This window comes from Cibotium barometz, chromosome 24 (genome assembly GCF_041138505.1).
Source record: "Cibotium barometz isolate CiBa-2024 chromosome 24, ASM4113850v1, whole genome shotgun sequence".
Taxonomy (NCBI): Eukaryota; Viridiplantae; Streptophyta; class Polypodiopsida; order Cyatheales; family Cibotiaceae; genus Cibotium; species Cibotium barometz.
In genome coordinates, this window is record NC_141069.1 from 24,756,203 (window position 1) to 24,777,968 (window position 21,766).

General features: G+C 48.2%; 1 protein-coding gene across 3 annotated transcripts in view; it reads right to left on the bottom strand.

Annotated features, from left to right (window-relative positions):
- The window catches only part of LOC147625068 (putative RNA-dependent RNA polymerase 5), a 143,864-nt gene that overhangs the window by 111,383 nt on the left and 10,715 nt on the right, over positions 1-21,766 (bottom strand). For all 3 annotated transcript variants that reach the window (XM_086818320.1, XM_086818319.1, XM_086818322.1), the window contains exons 3-4: positions 831-908; positions 573-744 (exon numbers count right to left, since the gene is read on the bottom strand). In XM_086818320.1, coding sequence (XP_086674446.1) covers positions 573-744; positions 831-908 — 250 coding nt within the window. The remainder of the gene's footprint in view (positions 1-572; positions 745-830; positions 909-21,766) is intronic.

Genomic DNA, 21,766 nt, shown 5'->3' on the forward strand with positions numbered 1-21,766 from the left:
ATATCCGCAACAGTGGCTGGATTCCATCTTGATTCTTCAAAATGTAGTACTCCTGCCATTCTCTCTACAGCAGCTGCAATGCTATGAGGATTGACACTGGCCAAACAAGATTCCATTCACATTGCACAAGACAAGATAGGGCTTTATGGGGCTCTATATCTGCAACAGTGGCTGGATTCCATCTTGATTCTTCAAAATGTAGTACTCCTGCCATACTCTCTACAGCAGCTGCAATGCTATCTAGACCTTACGCATGTTTTGCCAAGGTACAGCCTTTCATTGCCCTTGATGAGACCAAGTTCCTGATCTTCCACCACTACACAACAATGATTGGCCTTGTCTGCAAAAGCCCCTGGTTAGCCAGGACTTTTGATTCGGTGGCTAGGACAACTTCGACCCATTGAGGTTGTCTCCCCAATTGGTCCCATTCCATTACATATAATTGTCCATGAATCACAACTCACTTTTTGCTGCCATTCTGAATAAATGTCTAAACGCACACCTCAGGTCTTTAGAATTTCAAAGACAAAGTTCACACTTCCTTATGCTTTCAGAAAATAGAGCAAACGTACCAAAAAACATGTAGTGTCGAAGACCAACCCATATACCCTCTCTTGCAACTTTTCTGTAGAGACCCTCTACTAATTCCGAGTTCTTCTTGAGATCTGCAAAGTGCACGCGAAGCACGCCACCATTCCCAAACACCCGTTGGAGAGGACTGTTTGTTTGCTCAAAGTAAGGGCCCTGCAAGTTTCCAACTTCAAAGTTCACACATCAACCATGGACACAGAAACTATTTCTAAAAAAACACACAAGAAATAGTATTGTACCATAAATGTACACAATCCTTCGCAGTTGATTTCACAATGAAAAACAATGTGATTGTCTTGCTGTTTTGCCCAGTCTGTCTGCAGCCCAAGTAAGAATCGTTAATATTTTGCCTAGGCAAGAGCGGCTACAGTGGGGAATTGAACAGGTTAATGGTTCAGACAAGATCTAATACACGATAAAATCTGATTATACAATCAGCATGCAGGCTCCAAGTTTAGTGTCGACTCGGTCCTTTCCCAAGACCGATTTGACCAGAACCACAAGAAAATGAGAGCACCAAGAGGCATGCTTGCAAACATCACTAGCATGATTGGGGTGAAACAGCAATGTCCTCTTCTGACACGGCCTTGGCTCCTCACTAACTTACTTTTTTTTTTTTTGTAAAGCTTCATGTCATTAATTACAGGTGGGAAACCTCAAAACGAGGAAAACCCACCAAAAAGACCACACTTTTTATTTACAAGTGGGAAACCTCTAAGCGAGGAAAACCCAGAAAAAGAAGAGTAACTATAGGCTTCACTACCTAGAAGCAATCAAAGTAAATCCTATAAGCATCAAGAGTGATGTCCCCAGCATCATAAGCAAAATGAAGCGCGTGACCAAGCGAGAACTTGAAGTAATGGAAGGGAACAATGTCATTGGCTTGGAACATGAGGTTGTTCCGAACATGCCATATGGTCCAAAAGACCCAGAATCGGACCCAGCTGAAAAATACAGCAAACTGAGACTGTGATTCTTGTAACACCCCAAAAAGCCAAAAGCATCTGTGAAAAATGCCCGAAGGGAAACCAAGGCGAAGAGCAGTCGAGACCCGGCGAATGAACGATCTGGAGCATACGCAACCCCATAGTAAATGTGGGACAGTCTCCTCAGTAGCTTTACATCGGTGAAGGCGCAATATGACGTGCATGTAACAAGCTACCAACAGGAAGAGCACCAACCAAATAGCGCCACAAGAACAGGCATTCTTTAAGAGGCAGATGACTTTTCCAAATGCGAAACAATGTACGTTTCCACCACATTGAAGATTTGGAGAGAGACCATAGCTGATTACCATGTCTGACTATCCATGCATCCGATTGCAAGAGGGCATAAACTGTCCCAGCTGAAATACATTTCATAGCAGTGGTTCCAAGATTCCAATCAGATAGACGGGAATCCACATTCAAGCGAGGTAAAGGAGCAATATCAGCAATCATCCGCTGAATTTCTGTCCAAAGATGAGAATAATGGGATCCCAATTGAAAACGATCCGCCGCAACAGAGAAGGAAAGAACCTGACCAGTGTCATCCACCACCTGATGTATCTGACAAATTCCTTTTTGAGATAGAAAATATGCCTGACGAGGTGAACGGTCAACCAAAGTGGAAGAAAATACACGACTCCAATGCAAACTCTCTAGCCGCAGGGAATTGCCCATCAAAGATCGGGAACCATGCCATACCATATGTGAAGTAACTTCCTTCCAATCAATAATGAGAGAAGAAGTGAAAGGACATCCCGGAATGTGTCCTTCAAGTTTTCCACATATAAGATCCCAGTATGTGGGTTGCCAATGACCATAGAATGGCGTGACAATATGCCGACACAAATGGGACACCATGAGAGTTCAGGGTTGCTGCTGATCCAACAAAACCGGCAAAAGCATAGCTTTCCTAGCCAAAACATGACATCTCAAATCCAAAATATTCAGGCCTCCAAGGCGCTTAGGAGAGCATAACTTGTCCATGGATAACAATCTGAGGCCCTTTCCACGAGATGAAGTGCGCCAGAAATGCGCCAATATACTTGACATAAGGGACTTCAAGCGGGATTGAGACCAATATAGCAAAGGTAGATAAAACTGCACATAAGCTACAAGAATGCATTGCACAATTCTAAGACGCACATGAAGCGGCCAAGTGGACAACTTCCAATAATGTAACTTGGAGTGCAAGCGCTCGGCTACCCAATCCAATTTCCGTGTAGCCGATTCAGTCCAACCCAGCGGATAACCCAAATGACGAACTATAATGTTCGGAGGAACAAGTTCGCCTGGCCAAAGCAGCTTATGCCAATCATACTCAGTCAGAGCCAATAGTTTGGATTTACGAAAATTCACTTTGAGGCCTGCTGCCAATCCAAACAAATGAAGAGTGTGCATAATTTGTTCCACATCATCTTGGTGATTGCGAGGCATAAAGAGAGAATCATCTGCATAAGCTTGCGCAATAAAATGTTTCCCAGAGGGTAATTTTAAGCCCTGCAATCTTCCAGACGAAGTCAAAGATTCCAAATACATAAGCAGGGGATGAGTAGCAATCGCATAAAGCAAAGCACTGAGAGGACAACCTTGCCTTACTGAACGTCCCAAATGCCAAGGATCTGTGAGAAAACCATCCAACAAACCGGCAGAGGTACTGTCAGCATACAAGAAATAAACCACAGAGGATAGCTTAGGCCCAAATCCCAGCCGAAGCATGGTATCTGCAATGTAATCCCAAAGAACAGTGTCAAATGCCTTTTCAATGTCAACCTGCATGACCAATACATCTTGTCGAGTGTATTTCGCATACTCCATGCCAATGATGACATTTGCTAGATTATCAGTAATTTGCCTTCGTGGAATGAAGCCATACTGAGATGGATGCAAACCATCATGCAAAAACCCTTTAAGTCTATTGACAAGCATTTTAGCCAGCAATTTCTAAACCACAGGCATGAGCGTAATCGGCCTCCATTGCGAGAACTCTTCACAAAGTGCTTGCTTTGGAATCAACTTGAGCAAGCCTTCTTTCCAAGATGAAGGCAAAACCTATTGCTCCCATGCCCTGTTTATCATTAACAATAGTGGCTGATCCAGGTAGTGCCAAAACGACAAGAAAAATTCTACAGTAAGGCCATCCCAACCGGGAGATTTCCAACGGCCCAAATCACACAAACTGGCATACAATTCTGTCTCCGTGAAGGCGGCTTCCAAAAGTTGAGCCTGGTGCGCCGATAAAATCGGTGCAACTTGAGATAAAAACAAGCGACGAGCCTCTCGACCTTCCTGCGTGAGAGAAGAGGCCTCAAAAATCTTGCCATAATGAGATTCCATGGCCCGTGCAAGCCCCACACGAGAGGTAGTCCAATCACCAGTCGGGAGTTTAATCCTCTTAATAGTTTGAGACTGCCTAGAAAGATGTAGATGACGAAAAAATTATTTAGAAGTGCATCCTTTATCCGCTATAGCCTTTTGGCGAGCTCTAGTCTGCCACTTTGCCAATTTTCTCTCATCATTACGATGCAACAAAGCACGAGCAGAAAGCAACTCTGTCATCTGGATTTCAGTAAGAGATGAAGTGTTAGCCAGATGCATCAAACTTTGACAAGTGCCTTTGGCCTGTTGAACTTGCTCTCTGAAATGCGATAAAAAGTGTCTGCCATAATCCTGGATCACACATTGAACCCGCATAACAAAACGAAACCATGCTGTGTCCATATCAACATGCATTTGAGAGATCAATGGCGAAATAATATCCACAATCAGATTGCGAAAAACCTCATGCTTAAGATAAGCATTATTGACATGCAGAAGTCTCTTTCTAGTTAATGAATCATTGGCAGAACATGAACCGAATTGTATTTTCAAGCATATCGGAGCATGATCCGAGAGACACAAGGAGTAATCAATCCACATATCACATACAAAATCATCATACTGCTGCATCTGAAAGAGATACCATCGGTCCAGACGAGCACAATACATTGATCGAGCGTTATGCTGAAATGTGAATCCTGGATCATTGGCTTGTAACAGAGGCCACAAATCCAAGGCATTACATGTGTGCTGAAAGAGATCCCAAGCTTGTCGTTCCACATGAAGCATGTGAGAATGTCCAGTAGTATTATCCACATGATTTGGAGCATTATTAAAATCGCCACAAAGAAATGCATTAGAACGCCAACAATAAGAGGAGATGGCATGCCACAAACGAGCCCTGTCAGTAGAGGCTGTGTATGCATACACACCACCAAACTCAAAAACTTCCCCATTGATAATACATTGAATGACCATCCATCTGCCAGCTGGATCATTGAATACCAACATGGGAAATAATTCATGGCAAACGAGCATCAGCACTCCAGAGTATCCAGCGGATCCTGCATAAGCTATCCAATATCCCGCAAAATAGGAAGTTTGTCCGGCAAAATTATGCTGATTATGCTCTTGAAGAACAACAATATCTGCTTTGCAAGTATGTACATAGTGTCCTCACTAACTTACACATCGATCCATGTCCTGCTATATGCATATGACATAGTGTTGATATCAGATTAGCAAAGGGGCTATAGAGGCACTGAAAGAGTGCACAGAGCGGAAGCAAAAGAGCACTAGAGTGTGCTGAATAGAGAGTGCAAGAGAGAGAGAGAGATATGGAGCAACTATGCTGAATATACTGAAGCAAAACAGTCCCAAGCAAGAGACACGAGCAGTCTCATAAGTGAGGGAGCAAAAGATAGACAAGGCAAGATGAAAAAGTGAGAGAAGAGCTGGCCGACTAGAGCTACATAAGCTAGCCGACTAGGAAAAAACCATACGGGCTGGGAAAAATCCCAGAAAAATATGTAAAATAGGGGTGCGCCAGCCCACAATCAAGGGCCATGCAAAAGGGACGAAAAGGACACCAGAAATGGGCAAAAACTGGGAATGAATGTGCTAACACCCCCTCTCAACACCAGATGCTGAACAAACTCCGAGAAGCTGAAGATGAGGAGCCAAGGAAGCCTGAGAAACCGGCTTGGTGAACAAATCTGCAGCATTCTCCGCTGAAGGACAATACTCCAAACGTAAATCTCCAGCAAGAACCCGTTAACGAACATAGTGATACTGTATCTCAATGTGTTTCATACGAGCATGAAACACGGGGTTCTTGGCGATGGCGATGCAACTCTGATTGTTACACCAAAGAAGAGTAGATCCGGTAGGAGGACAGCCAAGCTCCTCCAATAATCTCCGCAACCAAATCGCCTCACATGCAGCATAACAAACCGCACGGTACTCCGCCTCTGTGTAGAGGAAAGCGCCACAATAGGCTGCTTTTTAATGCTCCATGAAATGGCTCCAGACCCGAGTGTAAAAACACAACCAGTGGTCGAACGCCAAGTATCTGGATCTCCAACCCAATCTAAATCAGACCATCCAACAAGAGTGCACCCTTGGCCATAGAAGATGCCAAAGTCCAGAGTGCCACACAAGTACCGAAGAACTCTGCGAGCACACCGCCAATGCTGCTGACAGGGTTTGGATGAGAAAGAACTCAATAAACTGACTACGAAACATATGTACAATCGGGAGTAGGTCAACCAAACCAAACAGCCGACGAGAACCCGATATTGTCCCTGATCAATCCCTGGAGAAGCATCAAGTAGAGAGAGCTTCTCACTAGTATCCATAGGAGAAGATACTGGTCTGCATCCAGTCATCTGAAATCTATCAAGAATCTCCCGTGTACTTCTGCTGAGAGAAGAAAATGCCCTTCGAGGTCTGCCAAATCTCAAAGCCGAGAAATAATGCAGAAGACCAAGATCGTCATCTCAAACTCTGTCTCCAAAGCATCCATGACTGAACGGATCCTCACAGAATAAGAACCTGTAAAGATGAGGTCATCAACATAGACCACAATGATAACAATCAACCCCCTCTCGATATAAAGGTTCGAATCTACATGAGAAAGAACTCATCAATCCGCTGGTACCAAGCCCGGGGAGCTTGCTTCAGACCATATAAAGCCTTCTTCAGCCAGTACACCTGATCCTATTTGCCTGGAACAACAAATCCCGGCGGCTGATCAACATAAACCTCCTATGTAAGCTCTCCATTCAAGAAAGCCGACTTGACGTCCATATGGAAAACGAGCCATCTATGATGACCTGCAAGAGCAAGAACGGTGCGAATGGTAGTCATCCAGGCCGTCAGAGCGAAGGTCTCATCGAAGTCGACTCCAAGGCGCTGAGCATAACCCTTGGCAACCAACCTCGCCTTGTGCTTGTCCAGGCTACCATCACCTCGGAACTTTGATTTGAAGATCTAGCGCACACCAATCACCTTACGCTGCAGTGGCCTAGGCACCAAAATCCAAGTGCCATTCCGTTCGATAGCATCCAGCTCTGCCTACATAGCACGATGCCAAGGCTCATGTGAAAGAGCCTCATCCACAGAAATGGGATCAGAAGGACCATTAATGATAGAGGACATAAGAGCATAGTTGACAAACATGTTGCCCTCATGAATTTGTTTCCTTGTAACTCTGGAAGATCGCCGGAGAGAACCAGACGGAGGAGCAAAAGAAAGCTCACGTAACCCAGAACCATGAACTATCTCTGATAGTACCATCTAGGCACAGATCTGCTCGAACTCGCTGGAGGAGGAGCAAAGTCATCATCATCTGACTGAGAATCCACAACTGGAGGTGTAACAGAAGCAGAGGGAGGAGGAGGAGGAGGCAGAGACGGAGGTGGAGGAAGAAGAAGCTCACCACCCCTCTCTAAAGATGTAGGAGTCTCGTCAAACACCATCACGGCTCACAACTTTGCCGGCTTGAGGATCATAAAGACGATATGCCTTGGACACAGTGCTGTATCCGAGAAAAGTCATGCGCTCAGACTTCGAGTCCAACTTGGAGCGATGCTCCTTAGGCACATGAACATACGCCGAACAACCAAATATCCGAACAGCCAAATATCCGGAAATGAACAACAGAGGGCTTCTCACCATGGAAAGCCTCATATGGAGTTTTATCTGGAAGAGCAACAATAGGAGACCTCATCTGAATGTATACAACAGTGGAAGCCGCCTCAGCCCAAAAATGTCGAGGTAATGAAGAATGCTCAAGCATAGCACAGGCCATCTCCATAATAGCCCTATTCTTCCTCTGCAACTCCATTCTGTGATGGAGTATATGCTATAGTAAGCTGTCTCCGAATGCCATGGGTCTTGCAATATTGCTGAAACTCCTGGGATGTAAACTCAACCCCTCTGTCGGTCCTGAGAGTCTTGACAGAGCGACCGGTCTCTTTTTCCACCTCAACTCTCCAATCACAAGAGTGCTGAAAAGCCTCATGCTTGGTCTTCAGAAAGAAAACCCAAGTATATCTGGAAAAGTTATCCACCATCACGAGCATGTACAATGCCTTACGCGAACACGCGGTAATCATAGGACCACATAAGTCTGCATGAACAAGAACGAGTGATGTCGAAGATCTGTGTGTCGCCTCCTTTGGAAAGGCGGCTCAGTGTTTTTTCCTTTGTAAACAAGAGGAACAAGTAGATGATGGAGCCTTGATGGTCGGTAAACCCTCAACTAACCCATCCTTCGAAGCACACTGTAGAAGCTGATAGCTCAAATGGCCAAACCGAGCATGCCAAAGAGCAGAAGAAGCACTAGAAGAAAGCAAAGCGGTCAACTTGTACAAACCACTATCTTGGACTCCCTGAGCCAAGATGCTACCAGTCGCCTTATCATCACGAATGGTAATCTCATAACGAGAGAAGATCACATCCACATCCTAAGCTGTAAGAGTGCTCACTGACAAAAGGTTAAAAGCCAAATCTGGAATATACAGAACGTCAAAGAAGTACCTCTTGTCCTCAGAAGAGCGGAAGATGGGGATGGTGCCATGTCCATGCACTGGCACGGAAGAAGAATCACCAGAGTGATCTCGCCTGACCTGGCAGTGAAGTCCTCGAACCAATCTCGATGGAGTGTCATGTGAGCAGTAGCACCGCTATCCACAATCCACGACTGTGATTGAGAAGTCACAAGAGCAAGTATACGACGAGTACCTGCTAATAGAAGAATGCCATCATCCTTCTTGGTCTGAGACACCGCTGTAGAGGAAGAGTTCTTTGCTCCTTCATCCCGTTTCTTCTTGTGACATTGGGGCAATTTATGACCCTTCTTGCCACAATAATGACACTCAATGTCTTTGTTTTTAGAAGATTTGCTGTTGTCTTTATCCTTGTCGTTATCCTTGGAGTTCTTGTTAGAACCCCCTTTCCCTTTCTTTTGTTGATTCTTCCCTTTATCTCGTGCTACCAAAGCTCCATCAGGGCCACCAAAGGTGCCAGTCCGCTCCTCAAAGCGAGACTCAATCTGCATAACGGAGGGGAGAACTTCCTCCCAAGTAATTGGAACAAGACGAGGAGAAGAAACAAGAGACTGAAAATATGCATCAAACCTCTCTGGAAGCTTGGAGAGAAGCCGAATAGCCATGTCCTCTGTAGAGATGTCCTTGCCACAAACAGCAAGCTCGTCCCAGAGATCTTTCATCTTCGAGATGAAAGCAGATAAAGATGGAAAGGTGGAAACTGATAAGTTCATAAGTTGCTTTTCCAACGCCTGTCCTCCACAGGTACCAAGGGTGCCACCAAAGCCCGAACCGCCACAATCCCCTCTGCACAAGGGAATGTCCACCGGAGAGGAAAACGAAGCCAAAGAGGGGCTGCTGTCTTGAAAAAACAGGCTGCCTAGATCCAAACTCCAAGTTCGAATGAAACGCTGATGAAAAGTTACCTTCTGGCTGCAAGCAATGAAGCGAAACTAAAGGAGAACCAACCAGCAAAAGCTGTCCAGAAAACGCAGCAAGGAGAAGGCTGCAAATCTGAGAAAAACGCAGAGGATAAGGGGCTGTAAATAGGGCTAAATCTGGGGCAGCAGATGGAATCGCTGAACCAGGAGCAATGATACCATGAAAGAGTGCACAGAGCGAAAACAAAAGAGCACTAGAGTGTGCTGAATAGAGAGTGCAAGAGAGAGAGATATGGAGCAACTATGCTGAATATACTGAAGCAAGGAGACTGATTTTTGGCTGAAGGTGAACTTGCGTTGCTGCCCCCGCCTGTCCCTCTTTTGCCCCCGCCTGCCCTCTGTTGCTTCCGCCTGCTCCTCTGCTGCTCCCGCCTGCCCTCTGTTGCCTCCGCCTGCCCATTTGCTGCCCTTGCCTACCCATCTGCATCCCCCCGCCTGCCCCTCTGCTGCCTTCGCTTGCCTTTCTTCAGCCCCCGCCAGCCCCTCTGTTGCACCCCGACTGCCTCTCTTCAGCCCCCCCGGCCCCTTTTGCTGCCCCCGCCTCCCCATCTGCTGCCCCCACCTGCCCCCTTGCTGCCCGCCCCCCTACCCATCTACAGTCCCCGCCTGCCCCTCTGCTGCCCCCGCCTGCCCCATTGCCCTTGCTTCCCCAGCTACTCCCGCCTCTGCCCCCCTTCCTTTGCTCCCGCCTTTTTTCAGCAGCAATTTTATCTGGATTCAAGTCGGCCGCCCACTTTTCTTGATTGGTCTTATGGCTTCTTCTGCCGCAGCCAATCTCTCATCACTCCCACTCGCCGGGAGAATCATCAATTTTTCACAAGACGAGCTCACCTCTCTTCAGCACAACATTGACCTTGAGGTCCAGACCACCCTTGTTGTGAGAGTTTATGGTTCCCCCCCCTCTCGTTCGCAAGCCCGTGAATGGCTTCTAGCAGCTCTCCCTTCAGAGCTGATTGTGCGCTTTCAGGATAATCGTTTGCTTGGTCGAGGCTTCTTCCAGGTGGACTTTCATTCTTCAGAAGCTACTTCTTAGGCTTTGGCTGGCAGCCCCTTTCCTCTTGGTCTTAGGAAGAATTTTTTCTTTCAGTACCAAGTGGGCTTTGCAGTGGTGGAGGATCAGCGCCTTACCCCGGTCTCACTACGGTTCCCTGCTCTTCCTCGGTCCTATTGGAAGCTTTTAGCTTCCATAAGGGCATCCTTTGGCCAGGTTCTAGAGGTACCAATCCTCCCGAGATCTCCCGCCTCAGCTTCCGCGGCTGTTACCGCCACTCTTGATGTACCCCGGGTCCTTGTGCTTGTTCTTGATCCATCGATTACTGATGATCATGTTATGCTTCAAAGACTTGACGGATCTCAGTTCCGCCAAAGGATGGAGATTGCAGGCAGACCTGACCAGATCGGATTTGTCGTCGAGACAGGGTCACATTGCTAGAGATTGTCCCAAATCGAGGGGCCATGCTAGGAGGCGGCGTGGTCCTGCCCATTAGAGGTTTTCTATAGATGCCGAGACTCCAGCCGCTCCTTTGCCACAGCAAACCACACAGCGTTGGGTTGTAGTTAGGGATGGCAGGCACCCTCGGACCCCCGTACCTGCCCCTTCACCCACACCCCTTGTGAAGCAACCCAACCCCTATGCAGCTCTTGCCTCACAGGATGTTGATCCTTATTTGGAGGATGAGGCCTTGCAGGCACATGATCTGGATCCCTCACAGGAGGATGCTGCATCACAGTTACAAGATGATGTTTGTCATGGTACCTCTCCAGGACTAGCCCTGGCTTTTCCCCGCAGTGGGAGAGAGAGGTATCGTTTACATCGTCAGATTTTCCCTCCCTTACGTATGTGAGACGTACTTCCGCCTCTAAAGGGGGTCCTCGTCAACCACAAGATCTGGTCGTTCCTACTCTGAGTCCTTATGAGGAATGTCTCTTGGAACATTCAGGGTCTTGGGGGTTTTTTTCGACGTCGACGGAAACAAATTGTAAAAAACCCAGCTTCATTGTGCAGTCACAGGTGGACCTATGGATATATTGCTCTTGCAAGAGCATAAACTGGATGCTAGTCAGTGTGGGAGATCAGGCAAGCTTCTCTCGGGACACACCTTTTGGTCATCAGCTGTTGGTACCAAGGGTGGTGTTTGTATCTCTATTTCAGCTTTGATCTTGCCTTGCATCATTGGACATGGTGTCATTTTGCCTGCAAGAGCGCAGTGGACCCTTCTTATGCAAGGTACTACACGCATTGGTATTCTTTTTTTTTTCTTCTTTTCAGAAAGGAGACTTCTATTAAGTATGAAAAAATTTTACAAAATGGAGATTTCACACCAAGAAAGGTGGAGATCTCAACCAATCAAGAGCCCTGTGCTGCTATTAGGGTCCCGAATGAGAGGACGTGAAAAAGATACCAATGTCCCACTCTCATAAACTGGCCGCGCTTCCTCTCCACAGCCCTCGAAGATCCCTGGATTCTGGCCCAGGTAGCCATGATGGTGTGAATAATATCACTCCAAATCCTGCAAAGACACTGAGAAACAAGAACGGGAGTACCCTCAATGGCCTCAGTGCATCTAGCCTTCCAGATATTCCAGGCTGAGATGCTAGCAATAATCTCCCAAGAACTATCTAACCTCTGTGCCAAAGGGACAAAGTAAGAAAGTGGCAAATCCTGAAGACAACACTGCCGAGCAACTCCTTGCCTAACCATAATGGCCAAGCTCCTGTCAGTCCCCTCGAATCTCAGCTGAGGCTCAGACTGTGTCAACCAAATGATAGAACCAAAAGAAATGATAGCATCCCTCTTAATCCTACCAAAGAGGTGTGCAATCACAGACCAAACCCTCTGTGCTTCCCTGCATTCCCATAAACAATGGTAAACTGACTTCGAAACTCCTGCACATCTAGGGCATGCTGGGCAAGCACCAGTAACTAACCTCCACTGATTGGTGGCCAGACCACCATGAAGAGAAACCCAAATAAAGGAGGAAATCTGTGGCTTCCTATAAGAATGCCATAATCTCCGCCAAAAAACCCTCTGAATGTCAGTCGAAATGCCGTAGGATTCCCAATGGGGTCTAAGAGTAGGGACACTCTGAATGTGTCCCAAGATAAGATGTCTGGCATTCCGCACCGTATAACTGAAAAAAGGCATGCTTTTCAAGGGGTTACAAGCATCCTTCCACACCCACTCACCGGGGTCCCAATGCAAATGTCTGATAGGACAGCCACCATACAACCAAAGGCTAACACTCTCTGTGATCATCCTTGGGGGGGGGGGGGGGGGTCAAAAAAGACGTGCTTCCCTAACCTGCCAACAACTCTGACTAGACGAAACTGGGGGCCCTCAATAAGGTCCTGCACGTCACATCTCTCCAACTGCATCCATCCTGTACAGAAAAAAAGACCGGTACATCATCCTCCCTCGGCAAGGGGAGACCCATAACCTGAAGAGGAACACCTGTCCCAGAAAAAACCCCAAACCAAGAATGATGACGGTCTTCCAAGAAAGATTCAGTAATCCAGTGGTTGGGAATGGCTGCATCAATCTGTGCAATCCTCCCACTAGAGCCTCTCAAATGCTGCGTGAGATCCTCGGTGAGGCTCTGAAACCTCTTCCAAGCCAACACTGTAGGGCAAAGGGTCTCCCAGCCAGCCCAAAGAATATGCATAGCTGCTCCAAGAGGCCTACCATGCACATCGAAGATCAAATCATTCCACAGAATGGGCTGGCGGTTAACTTCCTCCGCTGAACACGGGGGGATGTGTACCAAAAAACTCCTCAGGCAGTCCCATGCCCGTAGGAGGGACCTAACCAGGGGGGGATGAAGGGGAGCGGTGAACTGCATCCGAAAAAATAAAGCGTGAGCTGAGAGTCTAGTCACCTCGGCGAACAGGGACACACTTCCTGATCTGCTACATGAGAAAGTCCTTCCACGGCTCAGTGCCCGGAAGAAAGCCCCTAACAACCAGCTTACACAGCAAAGCCCCTAACAACCAGCTTACACAGCAAAGCCTTACATTGCACCTCAGGGTCAATGATATTCAATCCCCCTTCCTGCTTAGGCCTGATAATGGTTTCCCAAGCAACTCTAGCCCTGGTGTGCATTTCCATCGAGCTGTGACCAAAGAAAGTTCCGAATAAGGCGACGAAGCTGGCCAATGCAGCCCTTATGAAAAATCCAGCACGAAGTGATAAACCAAGTTGTGGCTAGCAAAACTTGGTTAACGGCCAAGTCGAGCTTCCTCCTACTCCAGTGATGAAGATTGCTTTTAATGCTTAAGAGCACTGGAGCAAACTGTTGTGCAGGGGAGATGTCAACGCCCACCTGACAACCAAGGTATCTGGCAGAGCATCCTCTCTCAATCCAAGTAAAACCAACATCTGTACCCCAATCTGCAAGAGAAGAATCACTGATCCAAAAACCAACTGACTTATGCCAATTGATAGTAGCTCCTACTGCCAAACAAAAGGCCTCCAAGGCTGTCCGGAAAGCACATAAACAAGCATGTGAAGCCTCAAGGAACAACGCCGTATCATCTGCTAACTCAAAGTCCAAAAACTCTTCCTCTGTACATAAAGGCAACCTAAGACCCACAACGCCAAGGGCAGCCCGAAGAAACCTGCTCATAGCCTCAGCTACAATGAGGTACAGTAAAGGGGCGAGGGGACAGCCGTGCCTCACTGAACAAGAAATTTGAAGACGCTCACCGCGCCCCCCACAGACTAAAACAGTGCTATGAGCCTCCCTGTATAGGCAAGACACACCTCTGATCCAGTTTTGGGAAAACCCCATGTGTGCCATAGTGCCCTCCAAAAAATTCCAATCCACTCTATCATAAGCTTTTTCAAAATCAAGCAAAAGAATGGCAAGAGGCTGCTGACTAGACTTTGCCCACTCGACAGCTTCCCAGAAAGAAAAGATGTTATCAAATATACTCCTTCCTTGGAGGCACCCATTCTGGGTATCATGGATAGTCCTTTGGAGAATCGGCTGCAACCTTATACTCAAGGCTTTAGCTAAGATTTTATATGCAGATCCAAGGAGGGTGATGGGCCTCCATTGCTTGATGTCAGTCTTGTCCCCACTCTTGGGGATAAGGTGAATCAGCCCCTCCGTGAGGTATGGAGGCATCATACCTGACAACCACATTTCCTGAAGGGCAACAGTGATAGCATCTCCAATATGATCCCAAAAAAGAATAAAGAAGGCGGGAGAAAGACCATCATCCCCTGGGCATGAACCACTGGAAAGAGCATGCACTGCATGAAGGAATTCATCCTTCGAGAAAGGGGCATCCAGGGACGAACACGTAGCATCTGTAATGAGCCTGGGCATGCACTCCCAAACTTTTTGCCGTGCCACATCTCTCTGAGGGGAGGGCACCTCTGCAGTCAACAAAGACCGATAAAATACTGCAACAATACCCCTCACCTTATCAGGCTCAATATGAACCTCATCCTGTGAATCCTACAAGTACCTCACAGAATCCCTCCTATGGGAAGGCCTGTGTGCTGAAAAAAACTCTTTGTTGCATCTGCCACCCATCTGAGTCCAAAAGGCCTCGTTCGCATGAAAGGCGAACTCAGCCCTCCTGTCCATGGCCAACTGCAGCTCTGCTCTAACTGTGGTCAAGAGGTCTGTAATCCAAGTCGCATGTGGATGCTTTTCATGTTCCCTCTGAAGAGCAGCAATCCTACGCCTAATAGCTCTCTCCTTGTCCAGAGCCTCCTTCTTAGTAGACAGGGCAATGCTATGATAATGATGGCTGGTCCTCTCAGGAGCTAGCGCAATATTATGACGAGGATCAGGACCGTCACAAGATCTCCATATCTCTCTGATCTCAAGGGAAATGTCAGCATCTAGATAAAGAGAGTCAGGGATACGGATACGGGGAGAGGCCGAGCGAGCCCCAGGCTCCCTGAGACACAAAACGACGGGGCAATGATCGGATCTGGTGGTGCCAAGCATAATAGCAATGGTGCCTCCTCTGTCCAAGGACCAATCATCCACATAAAACCTGTCCAGACGTGCAAAGATGCTCTCATCCCCGCTCCTGCGGTTGTGCCAAGAGAAAGATAAGGAATTTGGCCTTCTCTGGAAGTCATCCTCAGTCCAGCAATCCCTGCCAAAAAAGGAAAGCGTGAACCTCTCCCATGAGGCTCGCTCCAGAGGGTGTAAACCCCCTTCGCGTCCACCCTTCTTGTCATAAGGTTGCAACCATATTAAAATCTCCTCCCACTATCCAATGATCAACCTGGGTGTCCCAAAAGGCCACCCTTTCACCTCTCACGTTAGGTGCATAGATATTCAAGATTCCCAATTTTTGACCCTCATGCATGATCAAGATCCACTGCGCTCTAGCAAGGATGATAACACCGTGCCCAATAACATGAGGTATAATAGATGCTACCACTGAAATACAAGCACCCCCTCTAGTCCCAACTGCCAAGGACCAAAAGGTGTGGCCAGAAAGCATCTTACCAGTTTTGCCACACTGAGATCTATCCAATTTGTGTTCCTGCAACAAAAGCACATCCATAGACCCTCCTTAACAGCAGCAGGGTGAAGCTGGTCCTTCAGAAGGCGCTTCCTACCACGGGTGGGAAGCCCTCCAAGGCCCTGAATATTCCATGAGACGATTCTCATGGAAGAGAAGAGGGTTTGACCCCCAATCTAAGAAGACGATGAGCAGCCTGATAATGCTGGAGGACGGGAAAATCCATGAGGCAAAGTCCACTGACATGTCCTTGTCCGAGGCCCTGCACCGTGCCTGCATATGTACGAGAAACCTGTTCGCCCTGCGGGGCATCAAGGGCAATGGCATCATGCTGAAAATCCTGCAATACATGATCCCCACTGTGCTGAACATCCTGCATATCGCCCCCTCCAAGTAGAGAGGACTCCACAAAGTCATCCTGATCTGAATATCATCTCTCTGCAAAGATGCATCGGCACTGATCGGGTTTACTTGCAATCTCCATACGTTGCTTCAAAGGGCCACAAGGGCCCGGAAGCAAAACATAGTCCTCAAAGAGCTCAATGTCACGGGCAAGAACCATGACCCTGGGGACAGCATCCGCCGAGGCAGTGACCACCTGGGCAGAAGAAGTCAGCAAGGCGTTAAGGGGGGGCACTTGAAGAACAAGCCCAAAGGCAAACCCGATGGCCTCTAACATAGGCCAATATGCGCAAGGAAGACCTGGGAATCTGAGAGTAATCGGGCAACGGTTCCGGTCTTCCTCAACAGGGTCAAAATAGCTAAGTAGGGAAGAAAGAATATCTTCCTCGGGCCCACTGGCAAAGGGCTGCCCTTCAAAACCTCTGAGGCTGCGTCCTCAGAATCAAAATCCACTTGGAAGAAACCTCTTCCCAAGCAACCTGACATCTCGAAAGTGTAGAGCGAGGTCGGAGGGCAAAGCCGCCAGGACCCAATCCTGAGCCTGGAGACGGGACGGGTGAGATCCAAAGATTCTGGCAATGAGGGTCGTTTTGGACTCTTTCTCTATTTCGGCGTAGAGGACCGCGAGCTCGACTACGGAAAATACAATGGTTCGCCCGACCGAGGGAGAATGATTAGCCATGATGCTAATCAAGGAAAAAGGCCGACTTGAACCCGGATGAGGAGTAATCCCAACCAAGGGGAAGAGGAAGGCGTTGAGGCGGAGGAAAGGAAAGGAGGGAGGAATAGGGAAGAACAAAAAGGAAAGGGAAGCAAGGGGAAAAGGCTGGACACAAAGGCGAAGAGGGGCGGGGGAAGGGCAGCACAACAGGGCTGCGCAGAGGGAAGAGAAGGCCGGGCAGGGGCAAACAGAGGGGAAGGAAAGGCGAATTAGGGCGGGCAAGGAGGGGAGGCGGAGGAGGATGGGGGGCGAAACAAGAAGAGAAGCGGATGGGCGCAACGAAGGAGGAAGGAGGGGGCAGCGAAGGAGGAAGGAAGCGATGGCAGAGGAATAGAGGCGGAGGCGGAGGGGAGCGATTCAGGCAATGAAGGAGGAAGGAGACAAAGAAGGAAGAAGTGGCGCAACGATGAAGGAAGGAAACGAAGGCAGAGGAGCAGAGGCGGAGGAAGGCGTATCAGGGTTCGGGGAGCTCGCGGTACCAGAGGCTTGCGCTTGGCTCTCTTTCTGCATGATTTTGAGTAAGTAGCACATTGGTATTCTCAACCTCTATGCTCCTAACCATAGAGGTGAGAGGATTGCCTTTTGGAAATCTCTCACTACATTGATGCCTCTTGCCGACCATTGGATTATTGGTGGGGATTTTAACATGGTTGAGATGCCAACGGATAAAGGAGGTGGACATGAGGGCTTGGTGCATCCTCTTCAAAGAGCGTCTTGGGAGAGGTTTATACTCTCCATTCATGGTAGAGATTGTTGGCATGAGGATGACATTTTGAGGAGTCCATCCACTCTTCTTTATTCATGGTCTAACAGGAGAAGAGATGCAGGATGTATCTATGCACGGTTAGACAGATTTTATGTGGATGATTGGGTGCTTGACAGAGGTGGACATACTTTTATTGCTACAGGCACCTCCAAATCGGATCATTGCCCAGTGGTTTTATGTATTAGAGATCCGAATTGCCATGGATCAGCACCCCATGTACGCATCCCTGATCATTTGTTTTCAAATGCAGAGCTATCGCGTCGTATGCTTGATATTTCGAGATCTCATGACTTCTTACAGGCCTCTCAAAGCCTGGCCTCTGCTCTCTGTGATATTAGTGACTTTTATCACACATGTGCCCTGTCTAAGAGGCAAGAGGCCTTGGACTTAGAAAGGGCTATTAGATGTAGATTGGCTGCCTTGCAGAAAGAGCACGAGAAACATCCTTATGCTCAATGGGTTGCAGATTCTTTATGTACTCTTAGAGCAGAACTTCATCACTCTCTTGAGCAGCGCGCGGAGTACCGTTTCCATGCCCAGGAATCCTTTTGGACACAAATGGGTGGCAGATGTAACAAACATTTCTTTACTTCTCACGGCCCATCTCATGCCAGAGATAGTGTCAGGCAGTTGTGCAGGATTCACATGGCACTCTTCACTCAGATCCTCTTATGGTTAGACAGATTGCCACCGATTTCTATTGCCAGCTTCTTAGTGCCGAGCCGCATTCTGATCTCAGACATAGGGCACAGAGGAAGGTTTGGAATGCATTGCCACATTTGATCACCGAGGAGATGTGTGCCGCTCTAGATGCCCCTTTTTCTATGCAGGAGTTCAGTCATGCTTTTCATGCCTTACCTCATGGTAAGTGTCCAGGGGAGGATGGCCTCTCCCGTGTTTTTTTCACTACTTTTTGGGATGAGATCGGGGTTGAGATCACATCGGCTTTGCAGGAAATGTGGGACACAGCTTCTATGCCTTCTTCTCTCACTAAGGGGCTTATTTATCTTATTCCTAAGAGCGCGGATAAGACATTGATTGGCCAGTGGAGACCTATCACCTTACTTGGGACTGCCTATAAGATTCTTGCTAAGGCAGTGAGCATCAGATTGCAACCAATTTTGCAACATGTTATCCATGATACTCAGAATGGATTCTTACACGGCAAGAGCATCTTTGATAACATTTTCTCGTTTTGGGAGGCCGTCGAATGGGCTAAAGCGAGCAATCAGCCCTTAGCCATTCTGCTCTTGGATTTTGAGAAGGCCTATAATAGAGTGCTTGAGGTTACTCTTAGCCATATGGGCTTCTCTCAGAGATGGATCAAGGGAGTTTCATGCATGTATCGTGATGCCCACAGTAGAGTTCTTGCTTGCGGTGATAAAGGAGAGCGGTTTCAGATTTCTCGCTCAGTACGATAGGGCTGCCCTTTAGCCCCATTATTATATATCATAGTTGCAGAGGCCATGAGCATCTTTCTCCGCTCCACTGCTGGTATTTCGGGATTGAGGTTGCCTCTTCGTAGTCAAGAGGAATTGGTTGACTCTAAGTTAGTTGATGACACAGCCCTGTTTTTGGAGGCTTCACATATATGCTTATGTTCCTTCCGGGTAGCACTAGAGGATTTCTGTTTGGCAGTAGGGACACTCATTTATTGGCACAAATCTGTTGGTTTTTGGGTTAGTAATTCACCGAGAGTTGATTGGGGTGCAGAGCTTGGTTTTACTTAGATCAGCAGAGGATGCACTGCTAGATATTTGGGATGCCAAGTTGGGATTGATATTTCTCCTACACAACAGTTTGCTCCGGTACTTATGAGTATCCGGAAGAAGCTCCTCCATTGGAGCTCCAGGAGATTAGACTTAGCCTCCAGAGCTTTGGTGGCTAATCAGGTTTGTTTTTTTTTTCCGAGAAAAGATCCTTTCATTAGTTATATAAAAAACGCCCGTAGGGCTACAAAAGATCCTCTCTGCTCATAAGAAAACAGAGCAGAGAACAAAACGAGGCAACCAGGGAGACTCTCCCTAGGTGCTGAAAAATACAAGAATCAGTACAAAGAACTGAGAGGCTATATCATACAATAGGAGGGGGGAAAAGCCAAACAGGTGGCCTGTAGTGCCAACGGGGGGACCCCACGTGCAGGGTATAGAAGGGGCCGCTGTGCCAAGTGGTGTGAAAGGCCTGGCGCCGCAAGATCGCCTCATCCGCCGAGTCGCCCCGGATGCGGTCGTACTGTCCTCGAAAGGTGTGGATGAGCTCCTGCCAGATCGCCCGAACAGTCTCGGCTGGTGGCTCCAGTCTCCCCTCAAAGGCCCTGAAACATCGGGCCCTCCAGGTGAACCATATGGTGAGGCTGCTGAGGAGCTCCCATCGTAGATCCCTCTCCTGTGTCCAGCCGGCGGACGAGAAGTCCGGTGAAGGAACAAGGGGAGGCTGGCCCCTAATGAATCTGATGGCCTGGCTGTCCTGCTCTGTCTCATAGCCCATAGCAGGCCCTGACGAAGTCGACCAAGCAGCGGCACCCCACGTACACATCCCCTCTGGAGAGAGGGGGGCCAGAATGCGCAGCATCCGCAACCAAATCTGTTGCGCCTGAGGGCAGTCCCATAGGCAATGTCTCTGTGTCTCCATAGAGTGGCCGCATCGGACGCAGGCCGCCGGAAGACCGCTGTAGACAAGCCAGGTGCCAACTGCAGAACCCCTGTGGGCGACCAGCCACTGGAAAGTCGAGATCCTGCGTGGCTGTCGACTAGCCCAGAGCCTGGTCCAAAAGTCCTCCAGGAACTCTGGTGAGAGTCCCTGAAACCGCCAGTGCCCCGATGCAGCTAGAGAGACCATCCTCCTCGCCGTCAAAATATGTCGCCCCAACCGAACAGTATACTGGAAAAAGGTGATCTCTGTGGCCTCAAGGGATGCATAAGGATCATGCCACTCGTACTCGCCAAGGTCCCACTGGAGCCGGGCCAAGGGGCGCGCTGCATATGCCCATATACGCCAATCAGATTCCACATCTGCAGGGTCTGGGTCAATATGCCACTTCCGAGAAGCGGCGCCACCACCCGTATCCTCTGAAAGATGCACTCTGCAACCAAAGGCGACTCCACCTCCACTCTCTGAAGTCTGCCCTCATCCTGGATCTCATAGTAGAGGCATCTGCCATCCTCAGTGCAAGCTCTCACAACAATCAGGATCTCCAACTGAGTAAAGGCTCCCATTGGTGGCTAATCATGTTTTGCTTGCCTCAGCTTGGTTTATTGCCTCTTGTTGCTGCTTCTCTCGTGCGTGCATTGGCCAATTGCGGAGATTGATCCGCAATTTTCTCTGGTCGGGTTTGGATGGCACCTCAAACACTCGTACCAAGGTAGCTTGGCTCACAGTTATTCAGCCGAAAACAGAGGGGGGCTTGAATATTATCGATCTAGATATTCAGTGCAAGGCGTTGCTTTGCAAACTTGTGGTCAAAGGTTTCCTACCAGGCCTTGAGCCTTGGAAGGATTTTTTCTTGTCTCAAATTTCCGGATGTACACCCAAGGTCGGGAGAGACTGGATGCCCAGCACACGTTTTTTGTTCACAGAGGCTGATATTAGAGCACCATCTTCCCCTCTTATTGCAGCCATTGTCAGAGCATGGAGAAGCATGAGATATTTTTTGCGACAAAGGCTTCCTAGGTCTTTGGACGAGGTTGACCAACAACCTATTATATGGAACGAGTTCATTAGGGATGAGGCTGGTCGGCCACTTGGTGCATCTCGTTATATGCAATGGTCAGGATGGGAGACATGCACATACACAGTTCTTGCTTGGAAGACCTTTAAGAGTCTTCCGGAGGATCGGAGAGTTGCATCCATTCAGCATCTTAGGGGCTCTCGCATTCGTATTGATCAGATTGATGCAGCTATTCCGCATGAGTGGCTTTCTGGGACCTTTCATGGAGACTATCATCCAAGTTGGCTAGGAGTTTTTTCGAGGATAGGCATACCTCTGCAGGTCATTGCTCTCC